Genomic DNA, 25,694 nt, shown 5'->3' on the forward strand with positions numbered 1-25,694 from the left:
TAATTGGTTTGTTTTTGACTATTTTTTTTAAAATTATGTCACAAGTATTAAACGCTTTTAAAATGGCCTGAACAATGTGACTGTTTGAAAAAATGTTGACCAATTTTCAATTACTTCCATTTTTCACTATTAAACTAAGCTTTCACTGCTAGATGGCGAGTACTTCCATCTGTTAATCTGCAAGTGACAAAGTCAAGATAATTGTATAAGTCAAAGCAAAGTTTTTGAGTAAGTAATAGTAATTGTTTGAGTAAATAAAACTTGAGAAAAATGTATCGTGTAATAAAATTCATTTTTACGTAAGAGGATCTGAGTACAATTAATGATAATTTTCTGAATGTTAGCACTCCAAATAACAAAATCAATCCAATGGATCTTGAATATTTCAAATGTAAATATTAAAAATAATTATTGCAATTGTATTAACTCTAATAAAAATATTCAATGAGTTCTCATATAAGTTTCTTGGACAAAACTTACTTATAATTATAGATAGTATAAATTCTATGGTAATACCATTTCAAACCTCGATCAATAGATATCGAATGCTCTAAAAATCTGAAAGTGTTTATTTGTATTCAAAGTATAGTTTTATAACAGATACTATTTCAATAAATTTTCCAATGAATCATTATTTCAATAAATCTTAAATAAATGCGACATAACTAAGTCCATTACCGCATACATGTTTCTGAGTACAGTTAACAATAATGATTTTAAATTTGATTAAACAAATTCAATATAATTACCGTAGTACAAGTTATACGTTTCAAATTTACATGAGATAATACCACTTTGATTATCCATTACTAGATGGCGATCTGTGAATCTGCAAATGGTAAAGTAAAAATAATGGTTTAAGTTGAAGCAGGGTCTTTCGAGTATAAATTGAAATGTCGTTCTTTCCTGAGAAAGCCTGCAGGAGATTATGTACCCCGTGCGCAGGAGAGATTTTACTATTCCTCCTCCCCACTGCCTCGCATTAGCCCAGGACCTTGTTTCCATAAAAATTAGACCAGATTTTTCAATCATTTACATGGAATGATATTACTTTAAGCCTTCACTTCTAGATGGCAAGTACCTCTGTCTATAAATCTGCAAGTGGCAAAGTCAGACTAATTGTTTAAGTTGAAGCACAGTTTTGGATAATGATGTGATCTGCTGTTTTGAAGTGAACCCTTTTTATTTCTTGGTAGTTTTACATTTCAAACGGAGAAAATTAAAAATCACTATTATAATTGTGACCCTTGCATGTCCACGAAACTTTTTCGTTAGCCGAAAGTTAGCCATAAACGTATCAAGTAATTCTACCAGAGTACTAAAAAATAAATTTCGTTGACAAAAAAATATCTTTCAAAGAGAAATCAAAAATTCGGAACTCAAAAGAATTTTCGAATCAATCATCCCACTGTACTGCATGAATTGAAAATCGAAATACAATTTAAACTCGTTATGGAAAGCATAACTACATCTTAATTATTATTCGATTTAAAAATAAGTCACGGGTGCATTTGCTTTTAACAAAAGTTTTGTGAACAGCTTTAGCACGAACAAGAGTATCAAAATGCAAATATCGGAAAATAATCAGGGCAGCGAGATAAAGATATAAACAAGGTGATATTATCTTTTCGTGAAGAGAATCGTTGGCAACGGCAAACAGCGAGAAAATTTTACGAAAAACGAGGCCGATTCATGAGTACGGCCACAGAAAACTAGCAGCAGCAGCAGGTGTATATATAGAGCTTGTGCGCATGTCGGAGCTTTTCTATGTTTTATAGCTCGCTCTTAAGCTCTCGCATCCAGAGGAGGTATTTTTCGCGAACTGAAAAGCGAGCAAGAGCAAGCGAGCATAATTTCCACCCAAAAATCGACGTCAGCATGCGTTTGATCATCTCTCGGTATATACCTACCGTTGCCGCGATGACGTCGACGTCAGAGGTGCTGCTCCACTTTTTGCTCATATTATAAATATATGCAACGTGCTCAACCTGCCACGACTCGAGTTTCAGATATCAGCAGTTATTATACTTTGCCTGCGTTGGTAATGTAGATCTCTCAGCTTATTTATCTCATTCGAGCCATTTACACCCCAAATAAGAAGGGAAGCTTAAAGTAATTGTTGACCCCCAAACCTGAGATGCATATAATCTATACTGGAATAAAGTACTTTTGAAAAATTTTATATTGTCAATTTTTGAATGTTGAGGGATGGAAATAGAGCCAAATGACGGTCTATAGTTATTTTTTCTCAAAAAGAGCATGACGTTTTTTTTATTCATTTAACACAGAGCTTATATAATTCAACATTTTTCGCACAAGTTCGTGGGAGCGGCGTTTAATTCGTTCGCAGGCGAGAATACACGTTTTTTCAACGTTAGCTCGTGTACGCATATACACATCATATATTATGCACTCGAGTCGAGACGCTCGAGCGCAATATAATCGCGCTCGCAAATTTTTATCATATATGCAACATGGGTAGCCTTTCACAATATACACTCGCATTATTATATTATAGTAAATTTTTTGCTTTCATAGATTTGTCTTGTCGTCATTTTGTATAAAATTATTTTTACAGGTTTCATTATAAATTATCACACGTACCGAATTAAGCCACGTGGAAAAACATGATTCCCCCGCATGCCTATGCACTTACACGTTATAGTAAAGCGCTTTTTTTCACCTCCTTACATACTCGCGCTAACAACACATTTTTTCATCATTTTTCTCTTTTCAATTACGCACATTTGCCTCCAAAGCACATCCCTACCATTCGGAAGTCCTATTGTACATCACTTTCCCCGTTCACTGAATGGTAACATCATTGTACATAACTATTAATATATTTAGCGATTTAGCTGATTCATTTTCTTTTACTTTTCCTCTCTTGTTACAAAAGACTCCGAGAGCCACTGATCAATATGCTCGATTCATATAGATATATATATCATATATGCATAACGTATTTATAAGTAGAAAACTACTAGAGTCTTCCAAGTCGATCAACAATATAATCTTTTCATTCGCTCAGACTTATCGTTCAAGTAATCTGGGAATCTTTCTTCTTTCAATGAGATCAAAAAGGAATAATTTGGAGAATTAGACGTTTTTCATGTAACTCAATAAATCGTGAAACAATAGATAAGTGACAAATATTATCATACTTCATGTTCAACGAAATATGTGTAACGATATTTTATATTTTTGTCATAAAAGGTTACACCGATAAAGGAAACAAAAGCCAGTACATAGCATCGATGTTTAATCAATGTGCCGGCATTCAATTTTCGCTTTTTATTTGGCGCTCCTAAAAATTAATTTTATAAAGGCTTTTATGATGAAATAATTTATTAGTGTAGGGTTTATAAGATTTTAATATAATAGTTTTGAAATAAATGAGCTTCAAAACAAGATTTAATGAGTAAAAATAATTTGCGAATAAAATGAACAATATATTTTACGATTCAACATATAACTATCAGTAAAAGTAGAATCAATAGTATCATATAATAGAATTCACCAGTTGCAATCAGCTGACCATACCCGAGGCCTAAATTGTAAAAAAGGGAAATCACAGTACATTCACAAGCGCTCACGCACACACGCTAAATAGATCAAAGAGAACAATTTTACGAGTCTCTTTTTCATTGAAGATTCACCCCAATTGCGTATTGATAAATATTACATAATTTACTTGTAAACAGACGCAGTATAGAGTTTATTATTTGAATTTATTTCTTCTATTCGATGATAATTGCAGATTTGGCTGCAGATATGAAGTTGTTTGTTAAGGCTTTTCTTTTTTTTCGTCCGATAAATATTTCTCATTTATTTAGCACTATATTATGACAAGGTTTATCGTAGGGGCTAACTTGTAAAACAATAGAGTTAATCGTAGGCTTTAGGTATGCAACTTTCTTAAACTTACAACTTTATCATTGTGAATTGTAATTAGTTATTTGGTATCTTAATGACATTCTCTTCGGCCAGATAGAAGATTTTTCAAGTATTTTATAAGGTTCAAGTATAAAAAGTTAACTTAATACAAATTGTTATCATTAGGCATTAAATTATTTTCAGTGGATATAGTTACGGGGTGTAGGACGAAATATAAGTGAGCGTTTTGAATTTTATATATCACTTTTTTGTCTCGTACTCTACGAGGCAGAGAAACTGCTGAAAAATCTTTGGTTAGCCGGGCAGCGTATACTTTATATATCGAGAGATACGAGTCCATTTATACAAGGTATAAATTGACTACGAAAAATATGATTAAAAATTTTGTCGATCGTTTGTAAAAATGAATTTATATAGTTTTCAAACCCAACCCAAGTGGCGAATATCAATAAGCTTCATAATTACACTTGACGCTTCGCTTTTTTTTGTTAAGAAACTTAAATATAGTGAGTATTTCACAACATTATTTTTATTCTCTCTTTTTTAATAGTCCATAAATTGTCTTATCGTTTTCATATACTTATTAATATATTATATTTGTAAATTGAATTTTTTTTCCTAGCTAAAGTCTAAGATTTGTATAGAAGTTATACAGTTTTCTTCATGTTAGTTATGTATATTTATGTATAGCTTAAAAACTTTACAATTGTTATATTACAATTTGCGAAAAACACCATGACTCTTTTTATCTCACGCTGCACAACGCAGTTAATGCGGTAATTTTTTATACACAAAATTCTCTCTCAAGCCATACTGCACGCGGCCAATAGTCAGTATATTATACCAAAAAAATTCAATCGCACTCACAACACCGTTTATCTTTGGAATTATAATTACGTACTGTTTAGCGGTATCAGAAAATAGAGATTTATCATCCCAAAGCTTTTTTTTGCTCGGCTCTTTTTGTCACTCGTATTAAGAAGCTATAGATTACATCAAGAGGGAGACGCGATGAACATTGATATTTAGCAGCTCTTGTTCAACGTAATGCTGTGACGCGCTTTCGAACTTTCGCGTTCTGTACTCCGTATCAATTTACAGCTCACCGGCTGCGTGCGCTTCTCTTTTTATATTGATTGAAAACGCAAACAATCGAAATATATGTGTTAGCTATTTGTACGAAAGAGTAGCAATCAAAGTGTTGTGCTATTATATCGCTGCAAGCTCTACTCATATACACATCACGAGTTAATTTTTTTCCTATAATGAGGAAAAGACAAAACCGCACTGCAAATTTTCGCGTATTAATCGCGTTTTAATGTACACATAATTTTTTCCTATTTATAGATAGGCACCTCGCTGAGACACCGCGCAGTCCAAATTCAATAAAGATATGAGTTCTGTTGTCGCATATTTACAATCGCGATGATTATTTCAATTTATTTGTAATTTTCTTGTATACATATAATTTCTAATGCACGTGAGCGTTAAATAAAGAAATATATATAATATATATGTGTATGCGTGAATTCATAGTCATGACACTGACACGTGCACCGTGCGTTGCTGTATATAGATATATTTGGCCTGGATCACGTTCATAGAGATCGAGTCCAGTCACAGAGTACTAAGTAAATACTTGATCTGGATACGTACAATGAAATATAAAGTATCTGCAAATTTCGAGATCCACGGCTTACATTTGTTGGGCTTATTTGTTTACTATGACAAAAATACATCAACTGTATTTTGATAAAAATGAAAATCAAAGATATTCATTTTTTAGACTGATCATAAAAGTTACTATGATAATTATGATTATAAAGTTAAACTTTAAAATTTTCTATATGAAAGTTACGCAAGAAACCAGGATTTTGGAAAAAAATGTTCACATCAATGTTGTTCGATTTGGGTATTTATAATAGTACTTTGTTTTAAAGTTGGATCACGATAAACGTCATCCAGGCCATAAGTACGTATATAATATATAGCTCTTTAAAGATTGAGGACGTTTTCTTGTGGTGACTTTACATTATTTATATATTTATATTATGTATATGCAATTTTTGTTTGTTAATGTATAGTGGCATTGATTTGTTTACTCGATACATATGTATAATTTATATATAAGTGTGTTTATGCAGGCGATATGACAGAATATAAGGTACGCAACAGCCCGTATTTTTTTAGCATTATAATTTAGATTAGCCGACACAAGTAGCGAGTTTTCGCGATCTTCGTACGATATAGCAGGCCGCGAATGGGACCTCTCGGTACGTTTTTTCATTCAATTCAGGCTCAATTACAAGTAACAGTTTTTTTTTTTAATAATTATTTATTATCAATCGAAGCACATCAGCTCTCAAGGCCGGGCATCGTCCGTGTGTGATGAGTGTACATTTGTAGTTGTGTGTATGTGTACGTTGAAACGCTGCAGTCTTGTCATCACGAGGCGGCAAGATCAGGTCCTCGCATTTAATAAGGAGCCCACCCGTCTAAAGTCGAAACACGTGTTGAAATGGCGTAGAAAAATATGATTGAGGCGCGGCCCTGCGTCGCTCGACCTTCACTCTAACAAACTTTACGCGCTTCGGTGCACTTTGTGAACTCCTACATTGTATATTATAATCTTCTTTTTTTCTTATTTTGTCAATTATCCCAAATGGTACATGCCATTATTGTTGATAATAATGAAGCGGAGACGTGACGACGGGCAATTAGTGCCTCAGGCTGTTCATCTTATTGTTGTAGTTGTAGCCGGAGCCCGAGTAATCGTAGTCGTAATCGTAGTCGTAGTCGCCTGCGCGAGTGGCCGGCCCGTAGTGATGCGATTTCGGTGTGGCGCGATGCTGCTGCTGTTGTTCCCTGAAATCGCGAAAATTTCCACGATATACATAACTCGAAAGGTCACATCGGTAGTATATGAATAAGACGAAAAATTTGACTCTTCTAGCCACTCACCAGTGCTGATCAGCGAAGTCGACCGAAGCCGGCAAACGCCGGGGTCAGGCAAGCTCGTTGCCGTCGGCGAAGTGATCTCGCGCGTCGAGGCACTTGGCCAGCTCGAGCACGAGGTGGTGCAGCGTCGGGTGCTCGAGCAGCTCGGGCTCGGGCAGCGGCGGATGACAGCGCGGCCTCTGCTGCCGGCCCCGGAACGAGCGGTGCAGGTGCAGCACCACGTCGCAGAACACGTAGCGCAGCAGCAGCAGCCGCAGAAAGTCGTCACCGAAGAACTGAACGAAGCTCGATTCTGTGCGGACGTGTACAAAAGAATGAAGAAAGGTGCTACGGTGGCTATGTGATGATCGCGGCTTGTTTGCTCGGGCTAAAGGCGAACGGGTCTTCTTATAAAGCTTTCGCGCGCAAAGAACACAAACGATTAATCGCGATAGGCTTCAATAAAGCACAAGCCTTTTACCTCTTTTCTCGATTCTCGAGCCGAAAAAGCCAATAAACCTCGTCTTTCTCGCGTCTCTCTCTCTCTCTCTCTCTCTCTCTCTCTCTCTCTCTCTCTCTCTGTACCTTGTCTACGCGAAATGCGGTGGAGTTTTTTTTCTCTCCATCATATGCATTCGCGACCACGTGTTACAAGAGTGCAAAGAGCCAAGAGTGGCCCCGAGTTATATCGACCGTATCCTGCCAGAAAGAGAGAGAGAGAGAGAGAGAAAGAGAGAGACAGAGACAGAGAGATTCGATAATTGAAACTTTATAACTGGCTGACGCGCGCGCGAGCGAGCGAGCTTTCGAGCAAACTTTTACCGAGCGCGGCTGACTAAAAAAAAAGAAAGAAAAAAAAACAAGCGAGAGAAGAAAGAGCTCGTTACGACGTGCCGCGCGCGGGCGCGCAGCACACATCACCTCCATCGGTGGTCATCGCGCGGTCAGCTTTTTATTTTTAAAAACAGCTACTCGTTTTTGTGTAACGAACACGAGTGTACACGGCCGATTGGGCAACTTGAAGCAGCAGCAGCGACCTGTACAGCTTCCACGAAAAACCGCTGCATATTTCATATATATATAGACTGCGTGAAAGCTCGATAAGCGACTAATCGCGGCGTCACCAATTTTTTTCTATTTATAATATGCGCGAGTACGGCTAAAGTTCAATTCTTTCGCCCAGTTTCTTTTTTGATTTTTTTTGTTCACATTTTTTTTCAACGGCAATTTAATTGCAATATCCGCGGTATGCTTCGAGTTTGGGTCCCTAATAATGAAAACAATGCGGCTGTTGTTGGACAGCATGTAGCCAGGCGCACACGTGTTTCCTTTTTCCACCAGAAGCTTTTACACGAACGATTGAATTTGTCGGTATTTTTTTTTTCGTCGCTTCGCTGCTGGTGCTCGATATTTTCGACAGGATTTTTCCTCGTAACATGTGGCGCGTTCGACATCTAATAATATATTTGTCAAGCCGATAGTGGCACGAGTCCTCCCTGACAAAGAAACTTTTTGTTCGACAGGACGTACAATTTTTTTCCAACTATTCGCCGAATACTCGGAAAAGAAATGTAGCGCAAAAAATGACCGCGTCCACGCGCGGACTCAACGCGCGCGCGGCTACACCGGGCAATATTCCCTCGACTCTTTGGGGGGCGAGAAAATTTCTCGGTACAGTTCGATCGCCTCGTCGACTGTATAATTCGCTGCGGAGAAAGAAAAAGAAAAAGTAGAGTACGCAAGTAGCAGACTTACCGCATCGAGCTCGCAACATGAGCCTGCAGGCCTCCACGACGAACTGGTCGATGTATCTGAGGCAGCGCTCCCAGTGATGGTAGGGCAGAGTGTCGACGCTGCAGACCATGCAGAAGGCCGCCAGGGGCGAGTGCAGGAACAGGGTGAAGAGGCTGCCGGCGTGCTTGAGGTCGCGCAGGCCCGGCGGCGTGTCCTGCGGCGACATGAGCACCACCAGCGGCTGATTGAACAGTCGCGGTATCTGCTGGAACACGAAGCTGTTGTCCGAGTCGACGACGACGAAGAGCGGCTTGCGCGTGTACGGATAGAGATCGCCCGGATAGATGCAGTGGGGCTCCTTGCCGCCCTGGGCCAGGCGCTGCTGGGCCTGCTGGGCGGCCTGCTGCTGGAGCAGTGCCTGCTGCTGCTGGGCCGCCTGGGACTTGGAGGAGCCGTGGAGCTCGCCGGGCTCGCGCTTCGCCGACGTCGAGACGCCACCCATGTCGTAAGCCACTGAAACCGAGGCAGAGACGACGGCGTGACAGAGCAAATCGATCGGTGCGCTGCGGCTGCATCGACGCTACGTAGCTATGTGGTGCGTGCAGTTATTAGAGAGCCACCGCCGACGCCACCGACGCGTTTATATGCTGTATGCGACCGACTTACCCCGACACGATGCTGCTCAATTAGAGGCTCTCTCTCTCGCTGGCTGCTAATTACGCGAGAGCGAGCCAATTGCTCCCCGCGCTGAGCATATAGCGACTCATCGACTCGTCACAACGCCCCCCCTCCCTCTGCAAATTTTAATACTTCGCTCTCACACTCTTTCTCTCTAAGAGACCTAAAAAATAACGCGGAAAGCGCGATTTTTCTACTGACTCGACGAACAATGTGCAGCGTCGTCTCGACTCAGCCGAGTCTTGACCCTAGGCCGCGCGCGCTCATTGTCCCTGTGCGGTGACGTGCGCTGTATATATACGTATTATATATCGTTATATAGCAGGTATGTATATAAGCGAGCATGACTGCAGATATGCAGCGCGCGGTCGAAGCTATATCGCAAAATTGTGGCTTGAAGAGAGCAGCTAGGCGCGCTCGGTATATATAGTATACTCGATAGCGATAACATGCAGGCTCCGATACGCATACATAAAGCTCCCGATGGCACGCGGCCCCCGCAATTGTTGCGCGAGGGGGACGAGAGAGATAGAGAGAGGCCGATCCACAGCAAATATGCGAGCACGCGATTCACGCGCCGGCCGCGGCTTCCCATCGAGCCAGCTGCATTCCTCGAGCCTGCAGACCCCACCCCTCAAGTGAGTGAGAGAGGCACACACACACACATATATACGCGCACGACGTGTTCCGTACGCGCGGCCGACTTTGGCTCGAGAGAAGTTTTGGCGATCGGCGGCAACGCTTCGACGACGAATTATGCAACACAAAGTTGCAGTGCAAAAGAGATACCTCGGGGATCGTGCGGGCATTTATGAAGATACTCACTTTCTTCGGGCCGCTTGACGCTGGAGAAGCAGCCGTCCGCCGAGAGGTAGAGCAGCAGCGCCCCGTTCGCGGGCAGCTCGCGGATCCCGCTCGACAGGAACACCTGCACCTGGCTGAAGGTCGGCTTGTATAGCAGATACTTGTGCGGATTGTCGCGACGCGGCGCCCCGTTCTCCGACGGGTAGGGCCCCGGCCTGAAGGGCACCCGGCCGGCCGGCGACGTGTCGTGCAGGTGCTGGGGATCGTCGCGGGGCTCTCGTTCCAGCGTCTGCAGCATCCTGAACATGTCCATCGAAAGCTCGCTGAATTTCACCTGTGGAGAGACGTTAGGGAATCCGTTAGTATGTATCCAAAAAAAGTTTCGCCTCTAAAAAAAGAATAAAGACTTGATAATCTACATTTTGTCGCAACATTATTATAACAAGTAGGAATTTCTCCGCCACTTGCGAATTTGGCAATTTAATTAAATTGATAATCTATGTAAATAAAATAAGAAATTACATAAGATAGCAACCAAATGTAAAGTTAAAGAAAAGGAAAAGTCCGATGGACCTGATGATTTAGTAAAGTTACATGACTTCCAAAGAACAATTATTAACAAGTGGGAAGTGATGAAGAAGTACTCAAAATTTGAAGATCTGACTGAATATCTGACCGTTATTACTTGTACGTGTTTTTAGTTTGTGTTTTCTTTTGATAAACAGTACTACACACGAAAAAAAAGGTTTGGGTTTTAAAAAATTGCAAGAATCGTACGATTGAAACATATGATCGTGAAAGTCTCACGCCGAATCAATTTATTTTTGGTTTATCATCCGGACAATTGGCATTGCCTAGATATAAAGGTAGCGTGATTAATTTTAAAAAACAATGGAAGCTTGCGCAAGCTTATGCCGATGAATTTTGGTCACAATGGTTGCACGAATATTTACCAACATTGCAAAGTAAACAAAAGTATCAAACAAAAACTCATAAACTAAAGGTAAATGATGTCGTACTCATCGTAGATGAGAATATCGAGAGTAATTTTTGGAAGAAAGGAGTAGTAAATCGTGTGTTGCTGAACAGCTTCGGTATTGTAACGTCGCCAGTGTTCGAAACTAATTAAAATGGCATATAAGTGTTTACTAATTTTATTAATTTTTCAGCTTATAATTTTAAAAAATAAGGTTTTGAAGGCAGGAGCAAATCTTCTTATATATTAAGCGGTGAAATCAACAATTCTTTCAAAAATTCTTGCTTTTCCCCAAAATTCTAGTCAAAATTTCTGATTTCGACGTCTAAAAAAAACAGATCGCTTCCAAATTTTCTGCCAATTCTAAAAAACTAAACCGCACCCTAAAAAACCGAAGGGTTCGTTTTTTATACGATTTTTTATGATAAAAAACAAACCCTTTCATTTTTTGAAATTTTTTATGCGCCATCGGAACAATGATTAAATTCTGGATCGATTTGTTTTTTTTTTTTTTTTTTTGAACCCTTAGTTTTTTATCGTTTTTTGGCATTTTTTAAAATCGATTCTCTATTCTAAGAAACGTTATTGTAATATTATCAATGCCTATGCACTTTCGATTTATTTTTTATTTTTTATAAAATTTCTTTTTAATTTTTTAATATTTTAAAAAAATTTTTTTTCCTTTATCTAACTTTCAATGTCAAACCCCCAAGTAACGTAACGATTGAACGATTGAAATATATATACTAATAGGATAATTTTTAGCTACTTGCGAGATTACAATACACCATCTGTTGATGAAATCAAAAAGCTCAAAATCAACTCGACAATTTCATTTATGATAAATCTTGTTACACAACAAATTTTCAAAATATTTATCTCTATATACTCCTATAATAATATAACTCGTATAATAGTTACTCACCTGATCGGCGCAATTACCGACGATGAGTATCTCTTGAAGCGATAGGCACATGGGTGGCGATCGTTCGATCGGCGGCGAGCTCAGGGCACCGAGCCGATGGGTCAACGTCACCGGGGCGTTGGTCTCGCTGTGCAACACCCCGACCGCCGACTCGGCCTTGACGAACGCCTTGATCTCGTCGAGCACGAGATTCCACTCGACCTGGTCGTCGGGCTCGTAGGTCGTCGAGTAGTCGGCTATCTGTGCGTCGAGCTCCTGCACCAGTTCGCGCACCAGCTTCATCTTGTTGAGCAGCAGACAGACGACGATGAAGCGAGCATAATACCTGCGAGCCGCAGAGAGTCAATAGATTATTTATATGTAGAGACGCGTCGATTGACGTTTCAAAAGTTGGAAGAATCGATAGCTCACCTGAGCTTCTTCACCATGAGGTCGCTTCGGTCCTCTTTGGCGGCTCGGCTGTAATAGGCACGGCCACGGATTGCCGCGTAAAACGAGTAAGCCTCGTGCAGGTAGCTCGTCTCGCTTGTCCGCAGATAGTAGTGGTAATAAAGCTGGCCGATTTTGCTGGCTATCTCGCCAATTTGCCAGCGTTTCAGGCCGTACTTTGTGTCGAGGACAGCTCTGAAAAGGGGGAAAAAATCATTTCTTTAATGAGATTTGTGGTGCAATATTTAAAAAACAACCTTAAATTTGAAACAGATTCAATCTAAATTCATATATTAAAATTACAATAACCGATATTTAATTTCATTATGCAATTAATGCATCAGTACTGATTTATTTTCTTACAAAAAGTGCCAAAAAATTACACGAAAATACAATCACTACATTATTTTTAATGTAAAAATGAATGAAAATGTTATTGAAATCAACTCATGTTTTTGATCGATTAAAAAAACTCGGATTGTTGCGAAAAAATCGGTAGAGTCCAAAAAATTCAGGTAAGTCCGAGAAATTCAGCCGTTCCGACCCAATCTGAATCGGACCCGAACCCAACGAGTAGGGTAATAATATCGGGTAGCCCAATTTTTCGGGTACCTGCACACTCCTAGTTTGAATGGTGCTTAATTTTTTGTCTCAATTGCTAAAAACTTTGTAAAAATTCAATCATAATATTAATGATAGCCTTCACCACTAGATGGCGAGTATCTTAATCGGGAAATCTGCAAGTGGCAAAATCAAAATAATTTTATAAGTAAAGCCCGGTGATTTAAAAAAAATGTGATTTTTACTCAATTTTGTGATGGACGACTCAAAGAATTTCGTTGCATTATACGAAGCGCTGCGCTGCGTCGGAATTTATCGATGGGTCAAGTTCGTCGGACTACGCTGCGCTCGATGGGCGACAGCGCGCGAGGACGGATCGATTTTCCGAAACGTTAGACTCGCGAAGCTGCGGCTTCGACGGCCCCTTCGGTCACCTACCACGATATGTACGTGCGTTGCGCGTCGAGGTATATCATATATACGTGACACGGAGCACATGCTTAAGATCTGCGGGCGAAGGTATATAATACACATAAGGAAGCGCAGACGAAACGAGGGGGCGATGGGCGCATATTGTAGCGCACGCCTACGCCTCGTCAGCTATTCAACTCGTGCCTCTCTTCGATCGCGCCTCGACCTCGATATATCATACTTCTACATCGCCGGGCGCTATTTGATTTTTTTTCTCCTTTTTCTCTTTGCCTCGATCTCTCGGGGCGATTGGCGCGGCCGAGCGATCCCTAACAATATACCCCTTCTGCTTCTGTTGCTGCACAGCTAATTGATACATGGCGAAATAGCCGTACATTTACGCGAGTGCAGCTCTAGTAGCAAACTGCAGCTGCTGCTGTGGCCGGGGCTTTTTTTTCAGCTCCGCATACGCGATATGCGAAGGAAAAAAGCTCTCTCTATACTCGAGGCTGCAGTACGCGAGCTTACGTAGCTCGAGTCCGATGATGATGAGTGGCGCGCCGCACGTACTACACAGCTCCTCCACCCTTCGTGTGCGCGCGCGGGGATATATAATGAGATTTGAAAATTAAATTGAAAAGTATCGACGAGCATGTAGGTCGTGATATTATCATGTTATAAGTATGCCACCGAGGAAGCCGTACCCGTCGCATATAATGTTGGTCAAATATTATAATCATTCTCTCGGTACACGATGGCCAATATGCTCGAGCTATAACCAACATCTCTCTCTCTCGCTCTATCTCGACTTTTAACGATAATCGAGAGCGCAGCGGTAAAATCCCTATTCGATTTATAAGCCCAGCGTATGCACTTCCAACGCAATCGCGCACAAATATGAATCTCGTTTCGTGGATATAGTATAATCGAATGATCGTCGCGCGCTACATAGCTGCTGCTGCTGCAGCTGCCTCTGCTCGTCATCCGAATCTCGGATGAATGGATTGCAACGTGCCGACGGAGAGCTGCGAGGTCCGTGACTTGAATCGACGCGGAAAATTTTCAAGCCCACTTAACACTGCGTGTATATTAGTTGCCCGATCTGCTAAATAACTCGCCAGTGTCTATGAATAATTTATCATTCGTTCCTTCTTTATGTCGCTTTTACGCTCGTTATATACTTTGCTTTTGACAGATTTGTTCTAGAATCGCCGTAAAAATCGTCGAGTTTGCGAGTTGAAATTCGGCCATTCACACGAGAAACAATTGACACTGTTTCAATGCTTTGGTCGCGACGAATCACATGAATCTCGTTAAGACGACGAAGTTTGCTGAAAATTTGGGGGAAATTTCAAAAAAATTGTTCGATCGAGGAGAAAGATTTGCGAGTTGGTAGCTGAGATGACAACAAAAGTTGTCTTTCTCCATTGGAACGGAATTGCGAGCTGCGCGCGAAAAGAACTACGAGCGCATGTTCACGATGACTCGTGACAGTCGTGACCATAGGCACAACAGAGACTCTGGTAGTGCTGGTGGTGGTGAAGGCCTCCGAGCTTTGCAGGCCTGAGTAGTAATGCCAGGCAGTAGTGGTAGTAGTAAATGCCCCGAGGAGCATAAAACGAAGAAGGGTGAAGAAAAAAAAGGCGACGTGCACTACGTATACGAGGCACTAGCGAGTCTCCTCACTGTTGCCTCTGAACCCACACTCACCTACACTCATACACACACACACACACACCCTTAGAGAAGCATATAGAGCGACTATATAGCGAGGCGAGAGGAAAATAGTCGGTCTGGGAAGAAAAGAGTCGAGCCGGCGGTGTGGCGAAGGGTAAGGGGGGAGGGGGGATGCGCGAGGGTGTAGAGAGAAAAAAGATGCTCGGGCTCTATACATATAGCGGCCGTAAACGTGTGGAGAGTGAAAAGAGCTCGCGGGGGGCTCGTGAGATTAATTTTTTTCTTATCCGAGCTGGCGTGGCTCTGCTACACCACACGTCTCTATCTCTCTCTCCCACTCTCTATATAGCTCATTCAGCTGAAAATGCAAAAAAGTAGTAAGTATAAGCGAGCGCTGGTGTGTCCGCCTCATGCCATCGCAGCTCGCCGCAGCAGCAGCAGCAGCAGCGGCAACGGAGGAGCACACGAGATGTGTCGTGTCGTGGGTGCAGTTGCACCGTCGCGGCCGCACACACGTTGGTAGCGATCATCGCTCGCTCGCTCGCTCCCCACTCGGCCGCAATTTCTTTAATTACTCGAGCAAGCGCCGCCGAGAGACACTGAAACGTGTTGCAGCTGCGCCCCTATATACATATATACGTATAATAAAATACGAGCGCAGGGGCGCGACGCGACGTACGCGCCGTGCATGAGCCCGATAGTACAGATGTGTATCGGCTAAATTTTGCAGATCGAGCGAAGATAGATCGATATCGCAGCCAGTGCCAATATTCAATGGAGCGGCCACTTCACTCCGACTCGGCGCTACTACCGTACTGCTGGTACGACTAAAACTACTACGAGATGTGCACACGCTTGCACGAGATCGAGAGGCAATCGCGCTGCACCGCTCGAGGAATTAGCATATTTATGCAAAACACTTTGTGCCGAGAGCTTGGCGGGCCTCCAACGGGGGGACGAGCTGGAAAAGTTTTTGCCCGCACACACGGCCTGTGTACCGGTGAACAAGTGCATTCGGTGCACGAGCTAGCTGGCTTATATATACGTACGGTATAAGTAACAGTTTACAGCGCGAGAGATCAACGCGTCGTTAATAATCGGCTGGACTGCGCAGCAGATGCGAGATAGAGAGAAGCTGCTCGGCGTTGATCGTTTTTACAATGCGATGCATGGTCCGTGCGATATAAGTAAGTCGATTCGAGGCATATCGTCGGAGCTTTCGTCGACGGAATTTCATTTGCACCGTTGGTAATCCGATATATCCTGGTAAAATATTCTTCGCGCCGATTGAAAGACTAATGCTATTATTACAGATGTAATGGGCGTCGGTTTATAGGCAGGCGAGCTAGCTTTCATTTCGTTCGATCGCAATGCCCGCACGACTCCGACAAAACGTTTATCGAAGAAAAAGAAGCTCCGAGCCGCGCGCGCGCGCGTTTATTCTCTTCGGCAGCAGCAGCAGCAGCAGCAGCACGCGGTAAGCCCCGTGCACTATATAAAGCTTCGTGTCAACGCATAAATGCATACAAATGCACGCGCACGCGGGTATACGAAGCCGCGAGCGCGATATCGGCAAAATGAATTTATCATACGGATCGGGCGCGTGGTATATAAGCGCAGGGACGGGAGTGCGAGCCACGAATATAAACGATATACACGTGCCATTACGTAGGCTCCGAGTGTGTACATACGTAAGCTCCGACGAAAACAAAATTGGAGCTCTGTCTTTGGCGCGCGCGCGCGTGGAAAAGTTGCGCCAGTGTACACGCGTGAGTACTACGTACGTACGGCGGGGTAGAACGGAACCGCGTAGTGTGCACGCACACGTACATACACTCCCCTCGTACATATAGGCAGTCGGCATGCACAGTCGTGTACGCTGCTAGCCTAGCGTATATCGACGAGTAACTATAGAAACAAGGACAGACCATCGCGACTCTCTCTCTCTCTCGCTTGCTTATATTACTTGTATATATCGCTCGACTGACTCACGCTCCAAGCGATTTCCGATAGAATGTCCAAGCCGCGTCGATCGGAAAAGTGAAAAGCCGTCGACCGAATGCCGATGCCATAATATGTATCGATCAACGTCCAACTCTACGTATACTTCGGCCCTATGAATTCGAAATCGTAATAATAATCCGTTATAACGAAGAACGTAACAGCTAATGCAGCTGTGTAAAATAGTTATCCTCGGCAGATTCAGCCTCAATATTATGCGGATCTGATTCGCGCGCGCGCGCGCTCGTTCGCTCGCGTGTAACATACACAATGCAGCAGCAGTAGCGAGGCAGAAAGCTGCACACGTTGGCTCCGCAGCGCGACTCACGACCATATATAAGCACAACTTTCTTGGCTGTTGGGCTGTAGGCGTGCTTGAAAGAAGCTGCTCAGTGAAAGAAGCTGAGAGAGAAAGAGAGAAAAGAAGGAGAGACAGAGGCAAAGAAGAAGAGGAGAGAAAAAAGCCCATAGATAAGACTCGTGTGTGCTTGCGACTCTCGACAACATTCGCACCCACACGTATGTAGGCACGCGCGTGGGATCTGCACGAGCTTGGAGCAGAAAAAGACACAAACACACACAAACTCACACATACATAGAGTCAGGCTCGCATTAAGCAGTGGTTGTTCGGTGTGTGGGTTCATCCTCGCTCTATGCATGTGCTGTACAGAGAGAGAGAGATATATATAGGCGGAGATGCCTGGAGGCGTCTACTGCTCCGCCACCTCTATCTCTCTCTTTCTCTCGCCCGTTCTCGGGACTCACGCTGATAAGCAACAACCGACGATGCTCATCCTTAAGGAGTGCGTTGTATAGATAACTCAAGGGGGCTCGTGACTCACCGGTGCTGCTGCTGGAACTTCCACAACTTGGTGTAGATGTCGAATGTCCGGCCGAAGTAGGCCTGCCACTGCTTGTGGCCGTACTGCGGCAGATCGCGCAGGCCGTTGAACAGCTGCTTGCTCTTCTCCAGCAGGTGGATGAACTCGACGACGATTTTGCGCTCGTGCTCGTCCATGCTGCCGTGGGCCGGATGACCCCCGTGCAACGGCGGGCCCGGCTGCAACGGCGGCGGCTGCTGCTGCATGCCACTGGTCATCATCATGACCATCGCTGCGTCACCTCAGCTGCTTCTGCTCGAGCGGCGCGTGTCGTCGTCGTGATTGACGTCGTCTCGACGACGGTGGGGCAGCGCAGACGACCGACCGACTCGACTGGACGCGACAAACTGCAGCCGACTATGTGACTACGTCGTGTATTACGGAGCTACTACCAACACCAACTGCCCCGTCGGATTCGCCACCCCCCGCGCGGAATATTTCAACGTTGGCCCTGCAGCGGCTCCGGGGCAAGCAGGGCGAGCAGCACTACTACTGTCGACAGCGAACGGGGCGGCCGCCACTCGCGCACACCGTAAGAAACGGAGAGAAAGGGAGAGAAAGAGAGAGAGACGAGGGGAGACCTTTCTCAGCGCTGCCGCTGCCGCACGCGCACACAGCAACACAACACAACAGCAGCAAAAACAACGATGACGGCGTTTTGTCGTCGCGATGGGCCTCGAGGATGCTATAGCAGCCCCCCTCAAGCGCACTACTACTCTCGGGTAGCTCGCAGCACACTCGCTCTCTCTTACAGCAAGCGCATCTTCCTCGATTGGCTTTGGCGCTGCTGCAACTGCTGCTGACAGCTGCCGCGCGAGGTGCTGCAACTCTGCTGCTGCTACTCGCGTACGCGCGCGCGACTACGTTTGCAGCTCTGGATTATTACAGCAGCAGCCCACGCCACCACACACACTGCCACTATACATACAGGTGCATATATACATATAGGAGAGCCACTGTGACGAATGAAAGAGGCTATATAGTCTTGCGCGAGGTGCAATTCGTAGTAGTACACGAGCACTCGCGCCAACGCGCCCACCACCTCAGCAGCCTCGGCGAGTGAGCAAGAAAGAGACACCACGAGAGACCAGTCCACTCGGCGGTGCGCGCACCATCGTATATAGAACCGAGTCTCGACGACGACGACGACGACGACGACGACGAGTGCGTTAGCCCTGCGCGCGCACAGACTACCCTCTACTACGAGCCATACTATCTACTACCCATACGACCAACTACTACCTACATATAGCTTGGCCCATTACCACATACACACACGCACACACCAGCACTATGTACCCGAACTACCGAGACAGACGACGACGAGCAATCAATATGACTCACGTATACTGCGTGCGCGGGCGATGTTACACGTAACGTTGGCGGCAGCTGCAGCAGCGCCCCGTCACGCGACGCTCGCTCGGCTCTGCACCCCCCGTCTGCGCTGCGATCGATTACTCGCCTGCAACCCCCCGTAAGTACAATAGCCGTCCGTACGTCGGAGTAGCTCATCCCTCGTCGGGCAACTCGCAGGATAATAACTGCGACGAAACCCTCTACGGATAAGGTTGACAATGACTCGTGTCGCGTGCACCTGGAAAATTATTGCTGCACCTATACCAACCGACTAACTGAGTGTGCCTCTTACCTCATAGATGGCTGTAACGAGCTGCAACCCCGTTCGATGCTTTCCATTAGCGCCATTGATCAATTTAGCTAGCTTACACCTAGAATTATTACGGTTATTTTTCTAAGCTTGGGATATTTGTTTTTATTGTTACACCACCGAAATTAAAAGGTTTCCCCATGGTTCGTCGAAATATCTTTGAAATTTATTCTTAAACTCAATCTCGTATTTTTTACAGTACATTTTACATACATATTTCAGACTGCATCGGTTTTTTTATCTGAATCAATGTTAAAATTTGTTATGTGCAATAGTCGGAAAACTTAGTATAAAATGAAAAATTGTTTATTTTTGTATTTACCTACGTTTATTTCAGAGGGTGCCGATTGTATTCCTCTAACGTTATTATTGGCTCCAGTAAATCGTTCAAAAACTTTGCGAAGGCGGAGATGGTCCTGACTTTCATCGGTGTTTACTTTAGACACCTTAAGGTGGCGTCTTCGCACCCTCAAGAGAAAGATAAGATCAAATAAGTAACCCCAGTAATCCAGATAACCTAGATAACCCAGATAACCTAGATAACCCATATAACCCAGATAACCCAAGTAACCCATGTAACACATATAACCCAAGTAACCCAACTGCTCGTGGGGAGATTTAGTAACCCAAGTAACCCAAGTAACCCAAGTAACCCAAGTAACCCAGATAATCCAAGTAACCCAAGTAACCCAGATAACCTAGATAACCCAGATAACCCAAGTAACCCAAGTAACCCAAGTAACCCCAAGTAACCCAAGTAACCCAAGTAACCCATATAACCCATATAAACCAAGTAACCCAACTGCTCGTGGGGAGATTTATATCCCCAATTTTTTTTCTCGGAAATAATGTGCGGGTGTTCCTTTAACTTTTACATGTTAAAGGAGCCTTTTGGACCGAGTAACCCAAATAACCCAGATAACCCAAGTAACCCAACTGCTCAAGGGGAGACTAATATCCAATTTTTTACTCGGAAATAATGTGAGGATGTTTGTTTGACTTTTTTCTGTTGAAAGGAGCATTTTCGGCCGAGTAACCCAAGTAACCCAGATAACCCAGATAAAACAGATAAAAAAAGTAAGCCAAGTGTGAAAAAACAAGTGGAAATGATTCTACATACAATAAAGAAAAACGAAAATATACCCGCGCGTGGCTCTAGTACTGCCGAGCCCCAGACACGTGCTCCAAGTAAACATTCCTCGACCATCTGATGGTATCGCTGATCATCAGCCGTCTCATCATAACCACGTAGCGACGTTTAATTCCGAGAAGACGGATAACCCGCTCATTGCCGGCGAGTGCTCCAACAAGGAAGGGCATCAGCTTGACGTCGTACCCCTGCCTTTCGAGGCACGTGCAGCTAGACCCCGGTACTTGGCGAGCTTTTCACTTCTCACCTCCTCCAGAACCACACCACGATTCTTGAACGGCACGGCCATGTCGACAATGACTATTTTCTTCCGGACCTCGTCGCGAACGACTAGGTCCGGTCGTAGCTGCGCCCACTCCAGGTCGACGCCATCGACTGTCCGGTTTACCTGCAAGATAGACATCCCCTCGCCTCAGTTACGTAATGTACCCCCCTTTACCCTTTCCAAAGAAACAAGATGTTGTCTCACATCCGGTGAAGATATGGAGGAACGCGACAATTGGTATTAAGTTTTCATTTTTGAAGCTTTTCACGTCATAATACATATTCGTACCTTCATGATACACGAAATACAAATTAGTCAGACCCTGACCTAATTGAATCACTATTACTAGTAAATCGACGTTTTGTCCCATGAAAACATTTTTATTCGTAGATTTGGCCACTTCTATAACTGTCTGCACGATAAAGGCGCCCGCATCTTCTTCGGTTTTTTTCGTGTTAAAACCTGCATCATTTAACGCCTCTTCAAGCAGAACAATGAATTTTTTTTATTTTTCTCATTACTCCATAATCACTTCTGTTTTATAGTAATATACGTTGATAGGTCGAATGAAATCTCACAGCCCATAATCATCGTGTCCTGTCGAAGACGGGCTTTGATGGATTTTAATGGATTATCTAGATATCCATCGAAAATTATAAAACTCCCAGGTGAATAATATTTTTTTGCGTAATCTGTGTAAAATTTAATAATATTTTCTGTTGCCACTGCGGGCCGTAGAAATATAATGGGCTGTCCTGACTTGTGGGTTGCAGGGAAAGTCAAGGAGTGCGTTCACAGTGTCGGAATAGCCCAGAGCACCGCTAGTGCAGCAGGAATGTCTACAATCAAAGCCGTATTGAGATCGAAGCATCTATAGGGTAACATAAAAAGTGAGCTCTTGGTTTCTTAAAGATACTTCTTAGGATAATTCTGATCTCCTGATGCGCGATATTCAATGTAGAAAGTGCGTGAATCGAAAATTTGTCGACCGGTTGTCGCCATGCGATAAACCAATGACGCATACTCAATGCGACCTCTGTTACACTGTTTTATCATCATGATCTCCTGATCATGATTCGCGCGCGCAACGGTATGAGCTTCGGTTTTAGCACTGGTTTTAGCACCGGTGTCACCCTGGTGTTTATACCGGTGTGTACCTCGGTGTTTATACCGGTGTATACCCTGATGCTTACCGCGGTATCATACCGGGAGCAGATCCCGGGCAAGTACTGCGGCATCCAGCTTCCTTTCACTTCAGTTCGCCCCAGCACGCGTGAGATGGCGCTAGATGAGACGCCATGTCTCGAGTTTATTTACATTTTACCTCGGTATCTTAAAAACGTACGAAGGTTAGATGTTCACTGCGTGCTGTTGCGTCTGCTTGAAATTTCTAAATGGTAAGTCGTTACTTCTTAGATTGATTTAATGTGATTAAGGATAATAATTTTTTTACATTATTAGGGTTTGTCAAATTGTGACCTAGGTTTTACTGCCCGATCTACGACCTCTCCTCGGTCACGCGTGTCCCTTCCAGCTCCGCCACCAGCTCGGTACCTATATTGAGAATAATTGGGAATTGGCTCATTCATACAATAATTAATAATACACGAAATATTCAATATAACGGCGATTTATTACTCGCTCTATCGTACACGGCCGAGTCGGCCCGAGAACTGGTCGCTGGCACTCTCGCGTAGCAACGCGTCGAGCGCGAGGCCTAGAGGGAAAACTCAATACAGCAGTTCGTCGCCCGACTCACCACCACGAGATCCGTTATCGGTATAGCTGGTCCTCTGGCTTGGTGTTCCTCCTGTAACACAATAAAATAGTGAGCCCGGATGTCTCGTCATCCTCTCCTCGCTGTGACGATGATCGGCTCGAACCACACCCTCTCTGCGCACTCGAGCTCTCGTCGAGCCGGCCACAATCCTCACGAAGAGGGCTTAGGGGATCTCACCCGTGGAGCTCGAACAAGAGTCGAGTGACTTAAACATCCAGAGGATCACCCTGGATGTCGCGCTCACACACACTGCGTATCGCACACACGACTTACACACACGACTTACACAAAGTCGATATTCGTAACACACGAAGTTCGCTCGCACGATTTTACGATATTGCCGATTCGTAGGCAACTGATGTGTCCTTTCTCGCGCGACGTGTTGACAAGCTGTCAACGGTCTTCTCTCCATCGATCGACGCGCTCGATCACATGAAAATACAAACACGACCATGAAATACTTTTAAATTACTATTTGCCGACGACAACGATCACACAGGGCTCGCCGGGCCGTCGAGCATCCGATACACTTACTGCATCACAAAATCTGTACATTATCTGCCAGAGTCGCAAAAACGACGACGTGAAATTGGCAAGGCTATTATTTTGCATGCTCAACGATGAAATACATCAGCTGGAACTGATGGGTCGACGCCCCTGACGTATTCACGATTGCACATGGATCTGTACATAGGTAGCAATGAGCTCTCCGATTCACTGCTGATTAAATCTGCTTCTACACCAATCAACAAGTTATGCAGCTAAATTACATTAGTGATTTAAAGATGGCATATGCCAGTTGCCACGATGTTTAATGAAACTAGTAAAATCAACTAAAGATGGGGAGTGCATTTAATCATGGTCAAGATAATGATGAGTTAGGAGAATCTGGTTACAGTAAAACCAAAAACATCAAGTGTCGAGCAAGTGTTGAAAGCTGTAAACAAAGGCAAGTGCTTTCCTTCTTCACACAGTGATGTAGCTTGCAAAGACTATGCTTAGAAGCATGATAATATTTGTTTATATTTATGAGTGCCATATATTTACTGTGCAGTGTGTTAGTAGAACTCAAACTTAAGACAGGCATGACTTTTTGAAAAGTTAATTCAGACGCTGGTAACCTCAGCACAATGGCAGGGCTATTAATGGCTAAAGGTGTTACTAATCATTGGCATTGAACTTCATGAAGATTGCATTCAATACTCTCTAGACCGACATGAAGAGTTTAAACAAAAATCTCTTGTGCTCGATGAGTTTGACTTCTGTGAATCACACAGGGCAATTGTTTAAAATTATTGCCTAGCAGACAGTATGATATAGTGCATTGTGGTGTAACGTGTCTAAAAAATCATGCTTCAGTTATAAAAGAATTTGTCAAAATTGGTAGTATTTCAATCAAGCCTTACAAAGATTATTTAGCAGAATCCAAGTGAATCAAAGAAAATGTGTGCCATCAGGAACATATACTGCCGGCATCGTTTGCAATTCTCATTGCGCCACTGACAACTGATAAACTCATTAATTTATCTCAATTGCTTCCTCCATGAAGGAAGCTATGTGATGGGTTCGTATATGAGTTTTTGAACCAGACCTCGCACGACAATTTCGTTTATATTTTTGTAAACTAGATCGAATTCCCAACACTTGTCTGTATGTATGTTTTTTTTCTACTCCACCCCATTCGGACACTCACCGTTTTCCGCCGTTAGGCATTGCTTCGGTGAGGCCGGGGTTAGTTGAGCATTTCTGCTACTCCTGTTAGTCGTTTTTTTTCATACATCCCCCATCAGTGCATGGTGGACCGTCCTATTCGCCTCGAGCGTTGATTATGATTATTGGTCACGTGGTACCTAGCAGAAAAAACAGGACGCTTATACATTGAGTCAAGTAGAACATGAGTTCAATTTTATGTAACAACCAAATAAAATTATCTTTTCGTACAAACAAAACATCATTTCAAATTCTTTATGATTAAACTCGAAGATACATTTTAGTTCAAAACAGTATCAGCCGTTTCTTTTGTAAAAAAGTTGCGCTGAAAGTTTTCGAAAAAGGTTACGTCAATCTTGAGTTTAAAACTGCGCGAACAATTTCTGTGAGCGTAAGTCGGCATATAGGGTGACTATACCAATACCCGGACAGCTAAGAAGTGATATTCTATTGCCCGACCATTTTCTACCCTCAAATATGTCGAAATTCACAAAGAGAGTTTTTGAAAAAAAAACCGTAAACGTCGTAAATTTAAATTAAAAAGTGGCTGGTAATTGGTCTTAAGAAAAATCACTTTGCGCCAATATCCGTCCACTTTTTAATACTATATGATTCCATTAATTTAATTGAAAATCACCATATAAAACGATAATTTCACTTCATGAATAATACTTAACTCGATCATACCATTCGTATCATTTTATTATTTGTTCGAATGTTTATATGACTTGAATAAAAGTGTCCGGGTATTGGGGGGGTGGCCGGATATTGGTACAGTTACCCTATTCTATTTGACAGCACTCAACTTATGAAAATGAGGTTATGTCATACTTATTCCTTCTAACGGCTTTGATCCACTCATTCCGGTGGTTAAGTCTATTTTGGGAATAAGGAAATTAATAAAATTTAATATCAGTGTTTCTCCACGTATTACCGCAGTTGATAACGCAACAATTTACATGAGAAGGCATTTTTTAAATCACTTGTATTGCTTAACTCATGTATAAGCATGTATAAGCATGTAAAAGCGTCCTGTTTTTTTTCTTGAGTCTGCCACCACGCGAAGCAGCGCTGACATCGTATACCCCCACCATGCTAACTCTCGGTCCGAATAAACGGATCGTGTCAGTGAATGGTACCTCCGCTACACCGGTCCCAAGCCCTGAGCTCAGTCTCCCTGAGACAGAGAAGGAGGAGGGAGAGTGAATGATA

The 25,694-nt window shown here is 43.3% G+C and overlaps 1 protein-coding gene across 1 annotated transcript; it reads right to left on the minus strand.

The window, feature by feature from the left end:
• Nucleotides 1-2,887: 2,887 nt before the first annotated feature.
• On the minus strand, nucleotides 2,888-18,743 carry LOC106649891 (protein SCAI). Its single transcript, XM_014367616.2, has 7 exons — nucleotides 17,873-18,743; nucleotides 12,363-12,575; nucleotides 11,952-12,276; nucleotides 10,072-10,384; nucleotides 8,590-9,081; nucleotides 6,859-7,147; nucleotides 2,888-6,762 (listed from the first exon to the last, which is right to left on the minus strand). The coding sequence occupies exons 1-6, from the start codon at nucleotides 18,139-18,141 to the stop codon at nucleotides 6,903-6,905; spliced, it is 1,857 nt and encodes a 618-aa protein (XP_014223102.1). The 5' UTR covers nucleotides 18,142-18,743; the 3' UTR covers nucleotides 2,888-6,762; nucleotides 6,859-6,902.
• Between the last annotated feature and the right edge of the window lie 6,951 nt (nucleotides 18,744-25,694).

The sequence above is a fragment of the Trichogramma pretiosum genome, unplaced genomic scaffold, assembly GCF_000599845.2.
Source record: "Trichogramma pretiosum strain Unisexual culture from Peru unplaced genomic scaffold, Tpre_2.0 scaffold80, whole genome shotgun sequence".
NCBI classification, from domain to species: Eukaryota; Metazoa; Arthropoda; class Insecta; order Hymenoptera; family Trichogrammatidae; genus Trichogramma; species Trichogramma pretiosum.